Source organism: Atractosteus spatula, chromosome 4 (genome assembly GCF_055471065.1).
Source record: "Atractosteus spatula isolate fAtrSpa1 chromosome 4, fAtrSpa1.hap1, whole genome shotgun sequence".
NCBI classification, from domain to species: Eukaryota; Metazoa; Chordata; class Actinopteri; order Semionotiformes; family Lepisosteidae; genus Atractosteus; species Atractosteus spatula.
Genome location: NC_142709.1, coordinates 59,321,498 through 59,339,122, shown reverse-complemented (window position 1 = coordinate 59,339,122; position 17,625 = coordinate 59,321,498). Strand labels below are relative to the sequence as shown.

The 17,625-nt window shown below is 38.5% G+C and overlaps 1 protein-coding gene across 4 annotated transcripts in view; it reads left to right on the top strand.

Annotated features, from left to right (window-relative positions):
• Positions 1-17,625, top strand: part of LOC148836705 (SH2/SH3 adapter protein NCK1-like) — a 61,403-nt gene that overhangs the window by 31,519 nt on the left and 12,259 nt on the right. For 3 of the 4 annotated variants that reach the window (XM_088914034.1, XM_088914036.1, XM_088914035.1), the window contains one exon: positions 4,806-5,049. In XM_088914034.1, coding sequence (XP_088770160.1) covers positions 4,824-5,049 — 226 coding nt within the window. In that variant the 5' untranslated portion in view covers positions 4,806-4,823. Of the gene's footprint in view, positions 1-4,805; positions 5,050-10,542; positions 10,633-17,625 lie in introns of those variants that run through there. The other variant, XM_088914037.1, reaches the window with a different exon arrangement.

Below are 17,625 nucleotides of genomic sequence, written 5' to 3'. Positions count from 1 at the left end.
AAGTCAGTCATAGCTTTATCTTGTAAATGTTGTCAAGATTGGAAAAAACAATGCATTTTCTTGTGGCTTTTAAAAGGCTTGGAATTGTTTTGCTGGTTTTGTCTGTGATTAAAAATATGTGTTTAGTTATGACACATTGCCAGTGTGATTCAGTTATTAATATTATTGGTCTATTAAGAGATTTGTGATTTCTCTGAAAATGACTCCCTTGGCTGTTTGGCTGAAACCATCTTGTTGAGCACAGGACTCTCGACTTGTCCTCTTGCCAAAGCGTGGCAGGAAGATTAGGGGGAGAGCCAGTGAGTGAGTCCGAAAGTTTAGACATGAGTCATATGGCTGGGGTGATTGGTCTGTGAGAATTTTTAACCATGTCATTTCTGGTAAATTCCACCTTTGTGCAGAGTTTAAAAGTGTACTTTTACAATGATAATGTTGTTTAGTATTGTTATTCAAATGTGTATTACAAATCCTGAGGAACTGATTAAAGAAACATTAGACATTTCAGAAGACCCACTTTTGTTAGGAGTAAAATTCTTATATAAGACGGAGATTGAAGAAATGTTTCCTACTCAGCAGTAATGTTTTGACACTGATTCAGTATCCTCTTTCCCAGCACAACATAGACCTGTCACAATTAAGCCAAGGATTAGGTGATTTACTAAAAGCAAGTAGACTTGGGAACCTTAAATCTTGTGTCAAGTAGTGAAAAGGGAATGTACAGCAGTCTCTCAGGCTAGGTCTGGGCTGACACTCTTGTAAGGGCACTGGGGATGAGCAGTACCAGTCACGCACTGGTACCGACCACCCTGGCGATGTAACAGTATTGACACCAATTGATAGTGACAGCTGGTTCAGATGAAGAGAGTAGTGGCCTCTAGCAGACAATGGGAAAATATCACTGGCAATCTATCCATGAATCACTAGCCTGCAACACTGCTGGGGGCAGTCAAAGAGAGTGTGACCTCTCTCTTTTGCTCATGAGAGAACAGGCACATAGAGTGAGGACAGATTGAATGAACTGAATGACCTTTTTTCTCTCCCTGTGTTGCTTCACCTCTTCTTCAAATACACGACTCAGTAGATGTGAAGCTTGAATAGGCCTTTTGTCTCTGGAAAGCTATTTAAAATAAGAAAATGGGATTTGAGAAAGGAGAGGAGGCTGTTGTGCCCATGTGGCCATGCTCACAACCTGAGTGAAGAGTCTTGTTTACCAAACTATTGGCTTCAGCCTCAAGGCTGGATAGCTTGTTCGTTACTCCCACAACTCATAGGAGTGCAGTAATCTCTGGGAGGAGTAGTGTGTAGTATTTTGCATTGTCCCCGTGTACCTTTGTAATAATGTGACTCACTCTTGAAAGTAAACCAAAAAAAAAGCAGTTTAAATGCTGGCACTCACGTTAGGGTTTAGGATGCATCCAATTTGCACTGTTCTCTAAGGACCGAATTTCACTTGAGGTGAAGTGCTGCACTATATCATATGATTAATAGCCATGTAGGACTAGACTGAAAAATCAGGTAACAGCAGTAATAATTTTTTCCTTTCCTTGAACCGGTCATAAAAAAACAACTCGTCTGAATAAATCTGATCATAACGGCTTCTTTACTTCTGTTATTGTCATTGCTGTTATGGCCTGTTTACGTGCTCGTGTTTCATGTCAGAATGTGGTTTTCTTATGCAGTTGATGGAAGAATAAGCATTACTGCAGACGCAAGCATGAGAACCCTATAGATTAAATGATTTAATTCATTACACCAAGCATAGGCAACCATTACACGACTTTTAATTGTGCTGTTTTATAATAGCATCATTATTCAATTGAACGTGAATTCCTTTTTAACACAAGTGCTGGAGACATCTTCTATAATTAGGGCTACCTGGAGCACAGACTTGGAATGCAGGAGCCAAGGATAACTAACCCCTGTGTTAGGCAATCTTTAATGAATATCACTATTCTAATGAATTGTTAGATTATCACTAAGAATATTTATTACATTTGATGAAGTTTGGTGTGATATAGGATACAGATACTTAGATCTGCAGCTACAAAACAGAATTATTGTTATGCTTGATCCTTTATGAAAAGGTGGCATGGACATAGCAAATCTGTTTAAGAATACCACATCCCATCAGCGATGGTTGTTGTGAAAAGATGCTCACAAAGCATAAGTCATATGAAATTGTGGGTTGTTTTTTTTGTGGTAAAGAAAACTATTTTTAGAAGTGTGCAAAGCCATTAAACCCTTCAACAAAACCCCTTGGGAATATCCAGGTCATTCTGATTGCTAATTAAGTGCTTAATATATATATATATATGGAAGTGTATAATCATGGAAATGATCTGTAGGCTAGTAAACTGTATAAACTGGAAATTTAACATCCTGTCAAAACCTGCAAACCAAAAGTTGATGTGAGTTGTCTAAGCTCCAGGACAAAGCTGTTTTTGCTTTCATCCTGTTTAATGTTTCTGTCACAACAAGTGCCAATTTGTTTTAAATGCTGAGGTGCCTCCGTTGTTGTTTTCAAAGAACGTATGTAGTGCGTTAAAGACCTGTTTTGTTTTCGGCAAGGTTCAGAAATGAGTGGTGGTGATGGTGCAGTCCCCACCGTTTTCTACTTGGCGCTCCACAGTGGGTTTCCTCATAAACCTCTGTCCGGAAGCAGCAATTTCACATGTAAAATGTAAACAGTTTTTAAAATAAAAAAAGTGCCAGTTTTATTTTTATCCTCCTGAAGCTTTGCCCTCAGAAGGGGATCCAGCCCCTGCTCTAACAGCAATACTTGACCTCCTTGTGATTCAGGTGTGACCATTTCTGACTTTATTTGAAAGGCCCAGCTGCAATTATGAGCACATCAAAGAGTCCTAGCTGTACGTCAGCCCAAGAGGCACTCAAGTTTCTACTCGCAGTTTATGCAGATTTGGCTGTATTGAGCCTTGTGAGAAAAAGAGTTAATTTGTAATCCCCAATTTTCAATCTGTTTGGTTACTGCTGTAACCTTTCACCAGGGTGGGATGTTTCAGTTTCCATTTTAAATTTGAATTAAAAGCTCCATAGTGCCCATAGCAGAGGACTGATATAGCTCTCACTGCCAGCACATCAAACCTGGAGGACTATAGTGTTTACGGTTACAAACAGGCCAGAAATACCATGGACCCAAACCAACCAGACGTGCTGGTGCTCTGTATACTGCTGCTTCTGGAATCCTGGACTCTCAGTGTGGTAATGACTTAGACTGGCACTGTCTGGACTTCAGCTTTCAATTTCAGCCTCCAGATCACAGTTACAGGAATGTGCCTCTGAACCCCCATCTGATTGCTTCTTTGTGGGATTCGCATACATGTCAGAATGGGGTTTGTAAATGAATAAACGTGCTTTTTAAATCAACGGGGAAGGTTAAAGACACTGAAGGAGAGTTAAAGGGATTTGAGTTTATTTTGAGTAACCTAAAGGCAGGCCTAGTGCAGCGCCTGGCGTCTGTCCATTTCAACTTCAGACAAGACTAGAAAAGAGCTCTTTACTACAAAAAAAATTGAATACAAAACAGAGGGCAAAAGATGTAATTAAATGGATCTTTTTCCCACACTCCTAGATGGAGGGAGCCTGCCCCTATCAGTCCCCCTTACCTGGTGTGGTGACTCTGGGAGAAAGTGCTTCTCAGGCTTAGAAGAGACCCCCCTGCCCCCACCCATGGGTGGTGTGGGGGATCTCCCTTGCTGACAGGACAGCGTAGCAACATTGACTTCCTGGGGGCAGTGCAATATCAGTGTGTTTTAAAAGCAACTCTGTTATGGACTCGGAGGACTTTCGGCAAAATTCACAAAGAAATGTATAAAATTAAGTTTGGGCTAAGGGCTCTGATGTTTCCTTCTTAAATCCCAGTTTACTATTGAGTTGGTAATACTGAGACACTAAGTTAGTTGTGCACGGCCCTTAAGACTTGAGTTGTAGAGTTTATATTTGTATCTGTTTGTACGGGGATCCAGATGTTAGATGATGTGTTTCCTTGTACTGTTTCTTAGTCCAACTGTTTTACTTCTTAACACCGATTTTATTAAAAATCAGCACTTTCTAGAGGTTGTGAAGACTCACTAAAAATCTCATGTAATTTTCCCTTTTGTCTTTTTTATGACCTGGAACAATATGTACTTTCAGTGTTGGAGCTGTGTGTGGCATTAATTTATCAAGTACCAATCCCCCATTTGTATCAGAATTTGTGTTGTAGAGGCTTTAATATTTTTTGTAGGTTTTGCAACTACAGGTTGTAGGTTGGAGTTAACAATATGCAATATGTGAGGTTATGTACAGCAATTACGTCTTTAATATCCCGTTGCTCAGTCATCTGAATAATTTCGTGTCTCTCTCTAAATGTATTGTTTGTCTGACTTAAACCTTCATACATTTTTATACTGTTGCTTTTATCAGGTAGATATTGTGAATTATGTATAGCTTCCTAGTTTGGTCAGATTATATCACTGGCAATAGTTGTGACTTATACTCTACCACATCTACCAGATTTCAGCACTGAGCACTGCAATTTCAAAACTGCAATTTATGTAGTCTACATATGTTTATACCAGCCCAGTCTGTATTATTTGTACTTTTAACTTTTGACTTAATTAACCAATTATACTGTTGTGCAAATAGCACCATCTAATGGCCATGTAAGTGCATTGCACTCTAGTGCTTTGAGTATTATTATTACTTATTATTATGATGCATTATTGGTGTGTTATCCTCACGTGGATTAATTATTGTTATTTATAATTTAAAATAATATCATTAATATGTTCTATATCCTTTTCCAGTGCTGAGGCCGGTCAAAGATGACGGAAGAGGTGATTGTCATCGCCAAGTTTGACTACACTGCACAACAGGACCAGGAACTGGACATAAAAAAGAATGAGAGGCTCTGGCTTCTGGACGATTCCAAATCTTGGTGGCGAGTACGAAACGCAACAAACAAAACGGGCTTTGTGCCTTCCAACTACGTAGAACGGAAGAATAACGCAAGAAAAGCTTCCATCGTGAAGAACCTGAAGGACACTTTAGGTAAGCCCAGGTCTTTTAAATATCAGATAGATAAGACTTTATTGATCCCGAAGGGAAATTGATGTGTTACAGCAGCCCAAGACAAGCACAAAAAAATTAGAATACGTACAGTAATACAAAATAAATATAAAATAAATAAAAATAAATACATAGGTGTGTATTTATAAATATCACTGTAAAAACAATAAAATATGTGCAAAATGTACATGGGTATATACAGATTGAGTGTCCAAAAAGTACAATGGAGCAACATACTGTCCATAGACGAGCAGATGAAGGGCTTGCAGTCCTAGCCTAGGGCAGTGTTATACACCCTGACAGCCGCCGGGAGGAAAGACCTGCGGAAACGTTCCCTTGAACACCGTAGCTGGAGCAGTCTGTTGCTAAAAGTGCTCCGCTGCCCGATAACAGCCCATGTTACAAACATAATTAATAATAATAATAATTGCTTACACTTATACAGCGCTTTTCTGGACACTCCACTCAAAGCTCATCAGTGGGGAGGAGAGCAGAGTAATGAAGCCAATTCATAGATGGGGATTATTAGGAGGCCATGATTGGTAAGGGCCAATGGGAAATTTGGCCAGGACGCCGGGGTTACACCCCTACTCTTTTCGAGAAACGCCCTGGAATTTTTAATGACCACAGAGAGTCAGGACCTCGGTTTTACGTCTCATCCGAAGGACGGCGCCTGTTTACAGTATAGTGTCCCTGTCACTATGCTGGGGCATTACGACCCACACGGACCGCAGGGTGAGCGCCCCCTGCTGGCCCCACTAACACCTCTTCCAGCAGCAACCTTAGTTTTCCCCAGTTTCAGTTGGCTGCCAGTTGTGAGTTGCAGGGTGATATGGCTGCTGGCGAACATGAACCAGCTCTCCCATTTTTCACATGTAACTACTGTAAGAAACTAAGAGCTTGCTCAAACCAGGAAGGCTTGTAGCTCATCTTGTTGGATTTCTAGTAGCTGAGTGAACAGTGCAGAATATTTTCTATAGTATTTTTTTAATGCATCCCTGACTGGTAGCTTCAGTAACTTAAACTGACAGGACTAGAACTACTGTACCAAAATAAATATATATTATTCTTGTTTGAACAACTGCATTTAATTTTTTTAAGTTTTATTTTCATAGTCCTGTTTTTGCAGTTTATCAAATTCTCTGCAGATCTTTCTTTCCTTTTAAAAATGTAGCTGTCATGATGTCTCATGGCTTTTTTTCGAAAGAGCCTGCCGTGTCAGAAACTCATGGTACTTTTTGGTTTTTATAATTTTGTGGTTGAGAGCCTCTACTTCTAAATTAAGGAAAGGAAATTTCATAATTTCAGTTGTTGAAGGATTCTTTTGCATTTCTTTCACTTCAGATCCTTTTTTGTAGTTTCATGTAGTCTTTCGCTGTCATTCAGAAGTCTTTTAAGTCTAATTTATGATGTTTCCCTATTTGTGGTCTGATAATTTTGTCTGCTTTCAGTTTTGCAAATCATCATTGTAATTTTTTAATTCACCAAATCTTTTGTTCAAAAGAGAATTCTAATTTGTTTTTGTTTAACTTGTTTAGTTTTGCTTATACAAATGCTTTAGATTAGACTTCTAAGTGAATTATTTTTTAATTTAAAACAAGGGACTGTCAGTGTCTAGCTGCAAAGGAACAAGCAGAGGTTAATTATCCACAGTCCACTGTACAGATGAAAAAATAAATTATTGTCTTTGAGGGGGGAAGAAACTCTACAAATACAGTGAAGTTTTTTTTTAAAATACGTGAGCCAGAACAGCATTTATTGTACTTTTCAGCGCAAGATGAATATTGTGAAAAAATAGTCTTTGTGTGGTTTTCTAGATTTAGGCGACAGTTGTTTATTTTTGAGGCCAGTTAAGCTGTAGCTCAATGATCAGATGATCTAATACGGGAAGATCAGCTTGAGGTATGCAGATATGAGGTTGCACTTCAAAGAGATTTCAATTGCTGTGCAAGTCCATTGCACTTGAAGGGACTGGCTATAGTCAGCGGGCACATATAGTCATGTACTGAGTGGACTTTGTGTCCTCCTGTAAAGACATTCTGAAGACAAACCTTTCCTTAGGTAAGGCAAGCTCATTATTATTAATTTGATCAGTTTCTCTCTGATTATTCGTCAGGTATTTGTAAGGTATTACATAAGAATTAGGTGCGTTGCTTTTTTCTTTTTTTGCTTGCTACAAATACAGACATTTTATGTAATCTTCACTATGAGTGTTGCTTTTTCTTGGTGCGTTTATTTTGCTCCTTTCAACTTTTTAGACTTTCACAGCTTTATTCTCTGCTTTGGAGTGAAAAGTTCAGAAAACTCAACTTGGGCACTTAACTTCCTCCTTGTTTAAACATTTTATACAGGTGTTGTGCATTACGACAGTTTCGTCTTTGGAGATACAAATTTGAATCTTGTGCTCAGTTTAAGAATTATTTATACAGTATGTTTCTTCAGGCAAAATAGATCTTTTAGTTGTGGCTGTGATTTATATGTGTTAAATCTTCAAAATGCTTTTTGAGTAAAAAAGACTTCCGGAACAAGAAAAAAAAAACGCCAACTTGCTCTAAAGCTCTGAACTAGACTCACAGATGCATGGATGACAGAAAGGCTTGTTCCAGCCAAAGCAGGAATCTGCTTGTCCATGATTATTTGGTATTTGAACTGTGATGGATGACACTTTTTTCCTGGGCTCCGGGACACTTACAGGTAAGCCCCCTGGCAATAAATCAACTGCCACTGTGGAGGAACGTCAGTGAGATCATCGCAGAGGGAGCTGGAAAGAATGTTTGTGTAATTTAGCCACCAGCGTTGAACTGTGAAAACAAACGTTTTAGCAAGAGCAGCCAGTTTTCCCCTTCCTGTAGCGTACAAAGGAACAGACGGATCTGTCTGTTAACCTGCGATGTGCTCATAATGAGTGCTGTTCTGCTCACTCTTCTGTCAGTTTCCACTGAGTGTAAATTGTAATTCCTGGAGGGAAAATGATACTGTCAGAAAATAAAAAATGACGGAAATGTTAGGAATGTATTGCATCAAACCGTAATGCAAATGAACTTATTGTTTTTTTGTCATTTCTGCATTGTTCTCATTCAAAACGGTATGTCATCATATAACATAATGTTTGTTCTTTAATGCCTCTTTTATCACTTCAATTTTCATTCGTTTGGAATGTCTTCGTTCTCACAGCCATTGAAACCGTAGATGTGGTTTGTTATGCTCTTGTCTTGGACTTGCTTTTACCTACATAATACATAAATAACAATTTGAGATCTTGGAAAATGAAGCTTCCTGTTCTGTTTTAGTATTAGGGAGCGGTCAGTTACAGTAATTTGCTCAGTTTCTGGTCTTGTACTGCGAATGAATTGTTTTATCGAAGAGAACGCTTTGTTTTGACAGTGACTACATATGCTGTTGCATTAATTGCAAAGAGAAGTAGCTGTTTAGGGCAGTGCAGCATGCTTTTAAGCCTGTAATGCGCACTTTTGAGTGCTGCACAGTAGTTTTAATGCTTTCCTGTTGGCTTTCTGAGCTCGGGGGGTGGGATGTTAAAGGCTTCCTTTCATTCAGGCGCTCAATCAGAAGGATGAGATATACCATTCAAAAAGAAGCTTCCAGAAGTTAAACAATGGTGGTGTTTTTCTTTTACTTCAGAATATGCCAAAAGATTGCCAGCCTGCAGGGCCGTATGCTTTTGTGTTTAGCTTCCTGCAGTTTGTCTTTAGGAGGTAGACTACATTACACAAACATCTCATTCCACTGTGCACCTGAAATGTGGATTGGAAAGCTGTAATGAGGTAGGGAGCTGCTCAACCCCTCCGAACAAACAGGTGTAGGGGTGATGCTCAACAGCTTGCCACAGGAAAGTGACTAATAGTCATCTTCCAAGCTGCCTAATATACTAAACCACTCTTCTGTACAGCAGTGTTACCTGTTTGGATACCCTCAGGAAATCCTGCTCTTGTTTGGTCTTCTCTACAGACAATCACCTTTTAACAGTCCTCCAAAATTACACACTAGGTGAGGTTACAGCTGTCTTCTGTGAGGCAGATATGCAGAGCAGCATTTCATTTTCAAAACAACTGGATTGTGTTCGTAAAAAGGAACTCTATTTTTGAAAAACAACTTGAGAGGAATCTTTTTTTTTTAAGTCCAGTAAAGGAAAGAGGCCTTCACATACTGTATATGTCGATACATAGATTTGGACATTGGGAGTGACACTATCTGCACTGACATTGCTTTGTGTTTTGCAATACTTGTTTCACATTTTCTTGGGTTTCTAAATGCTTGCCATTAACACTGTTAATCATTGACAGAGATGGATTTCTGTGTTGTATCAGTTTTTATGATTTACGTCACTGCTAACAGATGAGCTCAGGGTTAGGCTTGTCTTGTTGTCAAAGACATGTGAGAAGTTCTGGTCCAAGTAGGACCTCCAAGAACAGATTAGGTCATCAGAACTGTTTTTCAAGGAGTAAGAATTTCTTTCTCCCTGACATTTAAACGTGGATGAGATTTTATTTTTTGAAATGTTAGTGTTTAAGTTGGTTTATACCCCCAACAGCTGACTTGAGGGAGATGAATGTTTTTTTTCCCACTGCTAACGCAGTAAATGGGTGATAGCAGTGCAGTGATCTGACTGGACTGTGGGTTTTAAAACTAAAAGAATTACATCAGCTTATCACCTTTGGATACAGAAACTCAAATATTAGATTAAATATATAGAGGAGAAGCTCTTTGCTCCAACAAAAACTCAGTTTCCTGACTAAAAGAAAAAAATAAGTTGATGTATTTTGTCACTGTTAGTTTCAAGTAATGAGACAATATAAATTATTGCATTGACATTGCCTGCTAATAATTGTAATAAGGAAAGTCTCAAGATATGCTGGGTAGATTATTCATTCAGTGTGCAAATAATAGATCATTGTTCATGATAGCTAAGCTTAGCAATTACAAGTGTTGCTTCTGATGTAATCTTTGTGCAGATTTGTTTTTAACAAACAGCTAGTCTCATAAAGTGTCTGTATGTGTATCCAATTACTAAATCAAGCTTAAATCACAAATGACCTTTTGTTGGCATGTTGTTGCTAGGAGTGATGTATTGAGTTAATTTATTCTTTGTTGTAAACTATGCACTGTAATGCCCATGTAGAGCAAGCAATGGTGTTGCAATTTATTATTTCTTGTGTTGGAAGCCCCTGTGGAGAAAGAGCATGTTTGTACAGGCAGGTTGATTTTTGAGTAATTTTTTTTGTATACATAACGTTTACTCAGAGAAAGGTCGTTTCCAGCTGGTATGCCTGCTCAAAAGGTGAGGAAACTCTGGTTGCTGTGGCAGCACTACTAAGCCTGGCCTGACAGGTTCGCTTTAGGAGCCTGGAGGAGTGGAGAAGCCAGCAGCTGGAAAGTTTCATGGGAGGCCCTCTGTCCCATTTGCTTGTGCCAGTCACATGTATAGGGTGGGGTGTTTCTCTGTTCAGAGCAGGCGATTGTCAGGAAGTTCTCATGGAATAACGCGCTGCCTTTGGAAGAGAACGGAGAACAAAATGGATATGACAAACCTCTTTAAACATTTCTTCAGTGAGTCTTGTCCTTTTATTTTGTTCCTCTTTTAGTTTAATTTCTAATCGAAAAAAATAATGAAAATGAACTTCATTTTCACTTGATCGCTGGCTTCTCTTCTTCCCTTCTCTTGAACTTCTTCAAGAATTTCGATTCAGTTCTTTAAATGATAACGGATTCTCATGCTTTAAATGATTATGTTTTTGTTCTGTTTTGTCAGACTGTGTGTAAAAGAAACTGAGTGATTTTAGTTTTAAATTTAGTTCAGGCAACGAGTGTTGGTCTGAGTCCAGGCTGTTGCGCAAACTTATATTTATATTGGAAGTTTAGAAAATGTGCGTACTGAACAGTAATTACGTTTCTGCAGAATTCTGAAAATTTTAACCAAGAGCTAATTCCGAAGTGTTTAACTTGAGTAAATGCAGTGTTCTGTCAGGGACAGCTACATAGGTTTAAAATGATTTTTCAGTGTTGTAAATTTACTTTAGTGGGTTGGATGTATATTACAGCCTTTTCTGAAGACTCCTTAGTTGACTGGCACCCTTTTCAAAAACCAGGTTTGCTTGATTGAAATCGCCGATTACCGAGTCGTAATTGCAGTTCTCCTGGCTGCCTTCAGGAAGTTGAGTATGCCTGCTCTGGGCTTTACTAAATCAACGTGTAGTTAGGATACTGTGTCTTCTAGGACACCCCCGAGTGGCACTACACGTTTGTGTTGAAATACAAAAGCTGTTATCATTATAAAACTTCAGATAAAACTATTTTAAACAGAATCCATTTATGTAGTGCTGCTAGAGGAAGTTTTATAAATCAAAACAGATTTCTGGCTGTTCCCAAGAGATTTTTAACTGAAGGAAGTGAGGAGGCTGGGGCTGAGGAATCGTGTCTGTGCTTCTCGGCTTTTGCTGATATTTTTAGTGTTTTGATGTAGAATACAGGGAAGGGCGTGAGGGTGTTGTAACTTGGCAGAGAAGAGCATGTGGAATTTCGCAGACAAAAGCAGAGCTTGGAGACATTTTTCTTTTCAACGTGAAAGGGTTAGCGTTTAGGAAACATAAGCCCCTTTTTTCTCTTTTCCTTTGTTGCAATTTCTGTGAATCTTTAGAGCATTTGACTGGAAAATGCACAAGCCAGATTATTGCATAAGAGGAAATTATGGCTGCCTTTTTTGAAGTGCAGCCAAGCCATTAATTCATTTGCATACTGCAGAAGCCCCTAAAATCCTTTGTTTTATGTAAATAGTATAAAACGAACTGTGCAGGTTTACAAAAGAAAACCGAGATGGTTACATCTGTCGTACTTAATCCAGTGATTATCTATTCTCAAATAGTATTCTAGTCCTTCTAGTAAATGGTATTGCTAAGCATTATGATTGCCTTTGAACTTCTATGTAGCATGTACTGTACATTTCAGTAGCTCGTACATTTCAGTAATGAACGTCTAAAAAAGCCTCGGCTTACAGTTTCCTGTGAAGGTGCCGAGTGTTTGCCGCCTGGTTAGCCGTGCCTTACTGCGGTAGTTAATAACGAGTAGCAAAGAATGAAATAGTTCATTTACCAAGAAACTAACCCGTGGGGATATTTGTAAGAAAATTCGTTTTCGTTTTGGTCACCTGAGGTACGAAACAAAAGCTAAGAAGAGCATAAATAGGTGCGTAAAAAGGGTGGCAAATGTGACAGTAGGACATCCAGCCCATTTAACTCGTTTGATAACCAATAAGTAATTGAAATCAATTGAAAGACTCCTGGATATCGGCTTCAACAGCATGGCCTGGCAGCTTGTTCCATACTCCTACTACCCTTGGTGTAAAGTATTCCCTCCTGCTTTCTGTTTTAAATGTGCTTCCTCATAGTTTCCACTTGTGTCCTCTGGTTTGTGCTTGACTGTCGATTCTGAAGAAGTGACTTTGCCAATCATTTTGAGGATCTTGAATATCTACGGTACGTCAGGGCCCATCTGTTTTAAACCTTTAAAGCCTTAGTCTTTCAGTGTAGGACTGTGTGTTTCTATGGGAGGATCAGTAGGTGCCTGCTAGTAAATCCTGCCTTTGCACATAATGTGCATCTACAAAATCTGTGTAATTGAATCTTCAGTTTATTCACCTGAACAAGGCACTTCAGTATCAGTCCACACATATTTATAGGCTGATGCTATAGACTGATGTTGTGTGTGTTTCAAAAAGTTCGATGTGTATGATGTCTTAAGTTGAAAGAGCTGCCTTTATTTCTGTTCTTACTAAACACCACAGTAACATGGAAGAACTAAGGGACTGCTTTAATTTTTTTTTGACAGTGCCCCCACAGGTCTCTCTTGTAGCTTCAGAATCCTTTGCAACTTTTGTTGAATGCAGTTAATACTGTCAAACTCTCAAACTTTCCTTAAAGAAAATGGGTACGTGTCCACTTCTATACCAGTATGAACATGAGTGTGATCAATACTTTAATCGCAGTATTTCGTTTCTTCATGCCATGTATTGGAACAGCAGCAGCATCTGCCAGATCTTTACTATACTAAGAGCTGGGACTGTCTCTAAATCGACGAATCTGATGAAATGCTGAGCCCTCTGTATGTCCCCAGTGCTTTCATTAGTCCAGTGCTGTGCAATGGTTAAACTGAGTAATTGAATATTGTTTCTTGATCCAGTGCCAGTTTCAAAACAATTGTGGGGTAGTTTTTGCTTGTAAGACTACCTTTCACTTCCCCAGTCCCAGTCTGAGGACAAGGTTACATAATGGAAGTTGTCACAGACATTTGAAATGCTACTTCTCAGAACTGCTGTTGCTTATCATTTTGTTGAACACGAGGAGGGTGTTATACCTACTGACTTGTGCGAATGAAGCTGTTGTGAGCTTAATTGTATTATTTCTAATTAGTTCTGGTGCTTCTAAGGAAATGCTATACACCTATTTAAATGTGTTTTACAGTATTTGGGACATTGTGAGAAATGTTTGCCTCTCGCTGTTAAACTTGATTGGTGTTTCTACATATACAGAGTAATAGGTAATGGGAAACAAGTTCTAAAGAGGCAACACGCCCAGTTATTAAATATCATTTTATCATTGAACAGGATATATACCCAGAGCACATTTACTCTTTACTCAGGTAGCTTTCGATGTGATGTCATTTGTTAAATAACAGACCTCAGCTGAAGCAGAAAAAAAGTGAATGTTTTGGCTGTGTTTACACAGGACTTTTAAACTCCCTGAAAATGAATGTCAGGCTCATTTGAGGTCGTGCAGATAATCTCCTAGCGGTTGCTTTAAATCCGATAACATTCTAACAAAATCTCTTAAGAGAAATGGAAATGGAGATGTTTTTAAACCTCTTTCACTGCGTTATGACTAGCTGAATAAAACCGATCAAAAAGTCTGAAGAAGCGATGACAAAATATAGAATTTTGCCTTCAGTATTTTTCCTAATAGAAATATTCATTTAAGATAATTCTCTCTCCATACATCTTTGTCTGCCTCGAGTGTTTTTGAATTGACCTGCTGTTTCTGGTCACCCTGAGGCTAGTGGTGGTTCACAGTTTTAGTTTCCACTTCAGGTAAAGTTGCACTCTGGGAGAAGAGCGGCAGCATTCCTTAGAGACGCGTCTATAAGTAGTGAGACAACAGGATGTTCTGATACTCGGGAAGTAGCTAATCTCAGAAGTCCTGACTCACATGTTATAAGAATGGACAGTTCGGAAATTATGGGGAAGTTAGCCAAGATGGTGAGTATTTCAGCTGGCTAAAGGAAATGCAACAATAGCCCTGTTTGCCTGTTCACTTATTGTAACATAAAGTAGAACTTTGGTAAAGAGTGGTGTTGGGATTTTTTGTAACCACAGAAATGTTGAGCGATTTCCTTCAATAAGTATTTTTTCCAGCATTTTTCTCTCATAACTTGAAAAAGAACTAATAAGGTTTATATTATTTAAAGACGAACACAAGGAAGGAATGTTGCAATAGAATAATAGTTGCAATATTTCCCCTTTTCTCATACCAGGTTATTTTTGCAAAAAAAAAAATCCCATAAAGCATTTTGTTCTCTTATCCAGTGTCCATTTCTCACTCTGGCAAATAAGTGCTAAAGCCTGTTGCAAAACCGGCAGCATGTAAAAAATGGCATTTTGATCGGTAGGCATTGGCTTATTAATCTTTCACATAGTCGAGGAATCATCACTTTCACAACATCTGCTTTTCATCTCAAGGTATTGATTCGGTATTGTTATCAATTCTAATGAACAATACCATGCAAGTTTTCCTTCTCATTGGAGAAGACGTTTATGAAAGTTACATCATGTACATCTGTCCATTTCCAGTCAAGTTGGCAAAAGAAAGTTTAAAGATGTAATTCATCCAGCAATGGTGAGGTCATTGCACAACAAATTTAAACCTTGTGTGAAAGGGACTGCAATGTCCACAATCGGAATATCTGAAGCTGGAGAAAAGGGCTTTGGGTACAAAGAAAATTTGTTACTACCAGTGACAAAGCTTGCAACGGAACCATGTAAAGTGTCCGAGTAGCTGAATTTAATATTTTCTAATCACAATACAAAACTAAGTACAAAGCGAAATCTCCCTATTTTGGATCTCACCCCTTATCTTCTGAGGTTGCATTAGGCAGAGCAATAAAATGTGGCTTTTCTTTCTTGAATTTGTTGTTACAGTACGTTCTAATGAGTAGGGATTGGCTTTAAAGGTCAGAAAAGTTAATTAAAATTAACTTTTTTTCTGTCGTGGCTGAATTATTGTTCAGCTCATACTACTACAGGATTAAACCTTTCTCTAACAGTGAGTTCAGTAGTTGAAGTTTAGCAGAGGTTTCTTTTGCAGAGATGATTATCACTCACGAACTATGGACAGACATAAAGCACCTCTTTTCTGAAAACTGTCAATTCAACTGGTATCTTCACTAAGTAATTTTTAATTGAAAAATCCCTAACCCCCACGTAAGTTGCGAGTCGACTGTATGCACAATATATTTCAGATATGTTTTTGTTTATGCATGTTGTGGGAATTAATAGTTGTAAGCTCTTACTGTGTGTAAGCAGAACCAACTAAACAGTTTTACATTGGTGATGTTGTGAGTGTAAATTCATAGTTAGCAGACACGGACAGCTGTTTCACCCTCAGGTTTACCAGGTACCCATTGCTAACTTTGACCAGTAAAACAGGCATTTATGTTTTACCCTAAGCCTGAAGGGTGTAGCTTTTAAGGGTTGTACATTATATACTGTATACACATGTGTGTGTGCACATATACTGTACATGTACAGTATATTACATGCAGTTTTTTGTAATCTTTAGTTAAAAATGGATTTTGTGTGCAAATTATACACAAAAACTGCTACATTAGTTACCAGTAACTTATTTTATTAAACTGCACTTGCAGGTAACCAGTTACCATTTTGTGATGCTAATTTATCCTCTTTAATAGTTCAGTTACTAGAATAATATTTGTAGCTCCTTCTCAGTTTTGAGTTTGCTTTGTGCAATCAGTTGACCAAAAAGTAATATTAAATGGATAATTGTTTTTATTTTACATCAAATAAACCTCTCCTTGAATCTTATCTCACTGGATAAGATTTCAGTCCTGTCTGTTGGGTGTGAAATATGTTGCCATTTAACTTGCATTTTGTGCTTGCAAACGCTGTTGCTGTAAAGTGGATATTCTAAAATTTTATCTCCCCCCACAAATGACAGTTTTCTTGCACCATGGAGAGCTGTAGTGCCCACAAATGTTTCCATGGGTTTATACAGCCATTGTACAAATGTCTCGTGACTGTTTTTATCTGTATGGGGACTGTCAAACTGTAAATCTTTCTGTAAATTCTTCCCCTGGGTAAGGCCTAATTTCCTGCCTCAGCTGTAAACCAGTGATGTCTGTAGTTGTTCACTGATGCGAATTGTCCCAATTTTGGGTGCTTTATCCAGGACAGACTGGAGTCCTGGCTATACATTGAGTGTGCCAGCTCTTCAGAGAAAATTGGATTTTCCTAGCTTATTTTCACATAACCTCTGGAAAAAAGATTTTAATGCTCAAGGCCCGCCTAAGTGGGATATAATTAATACATTTGAAAGTCACATTTTTCCATATTGTGTGAACCTTCACACAGTTTTCATACTGGGTTCAGATTGATTTGCTTTTAGTTTAGTTCCTGTTTGATACTGCAGCCTCACTGATTTGAATAAGAAAACACAGTAATGTAAAACTAAAAAAACATGTTCTCCTCATGACATCTCTTGAATTACTGCTGAATAATGTTTTTCACTGAAATACTGACAGTGTTGACGACTAACCATGGCACAGTACGCTGCCTAAATGTTTGAAGATAACTGCCACATCTTGTTAAATATTTATTATTTTTGCCTGTATTTGCTTGATTTCATCTTGGGGAAAATAAAAACTTTCCCAAATAATGGGAGAGGAAACAAAAGTCAATGTCTGATTTAAAAGTTCTAGTTTTATACTGTAGGAAACCCAAATCCTACAGTTCTGCTTTTTCTGGACAGTGGTGTGTTTGATTGGCAAGAGACTGTACGGTCCAAGCTCTGTGTGTCACGGAAACTGTGTTGTGTCACCAGTTCTGGCTTTGGCTTTTTTTTGTCCGTCTCCCTGCATAGCTTTCATTCTTGTGCAGTTAACATATATATCGGGCAACCCCTGCAAAATGATATTGGAATGCTTGAAATGGAGAACAATAATGGCTTGCATTGTGTTATAGTGAACTAACTTTAAGAGCGTTGTCTTTAAAGAGAAATTTTTACAAAGAGGCAGCTTGGCAGTGCTTCAGAACTTGCTTATCCAAATGTCTCAAGGCTTTTTTACTCAGTTTGTACAGTTGCAGACTTCAGCCCAGAGGTCTGGAGAGACTTTATTGTGCGTTTAGACTGAAAGTAATTGTTGGCTTAGGTAGTTGCATGCCAAAGTGACTCAAAATGTCTTGTTTAGAGCTTTGCTAAGGCCTGTCGATGTCAGGAACTATCATTCTGAGGCACAGTGTCTCGGCTACAGCTGAAACTT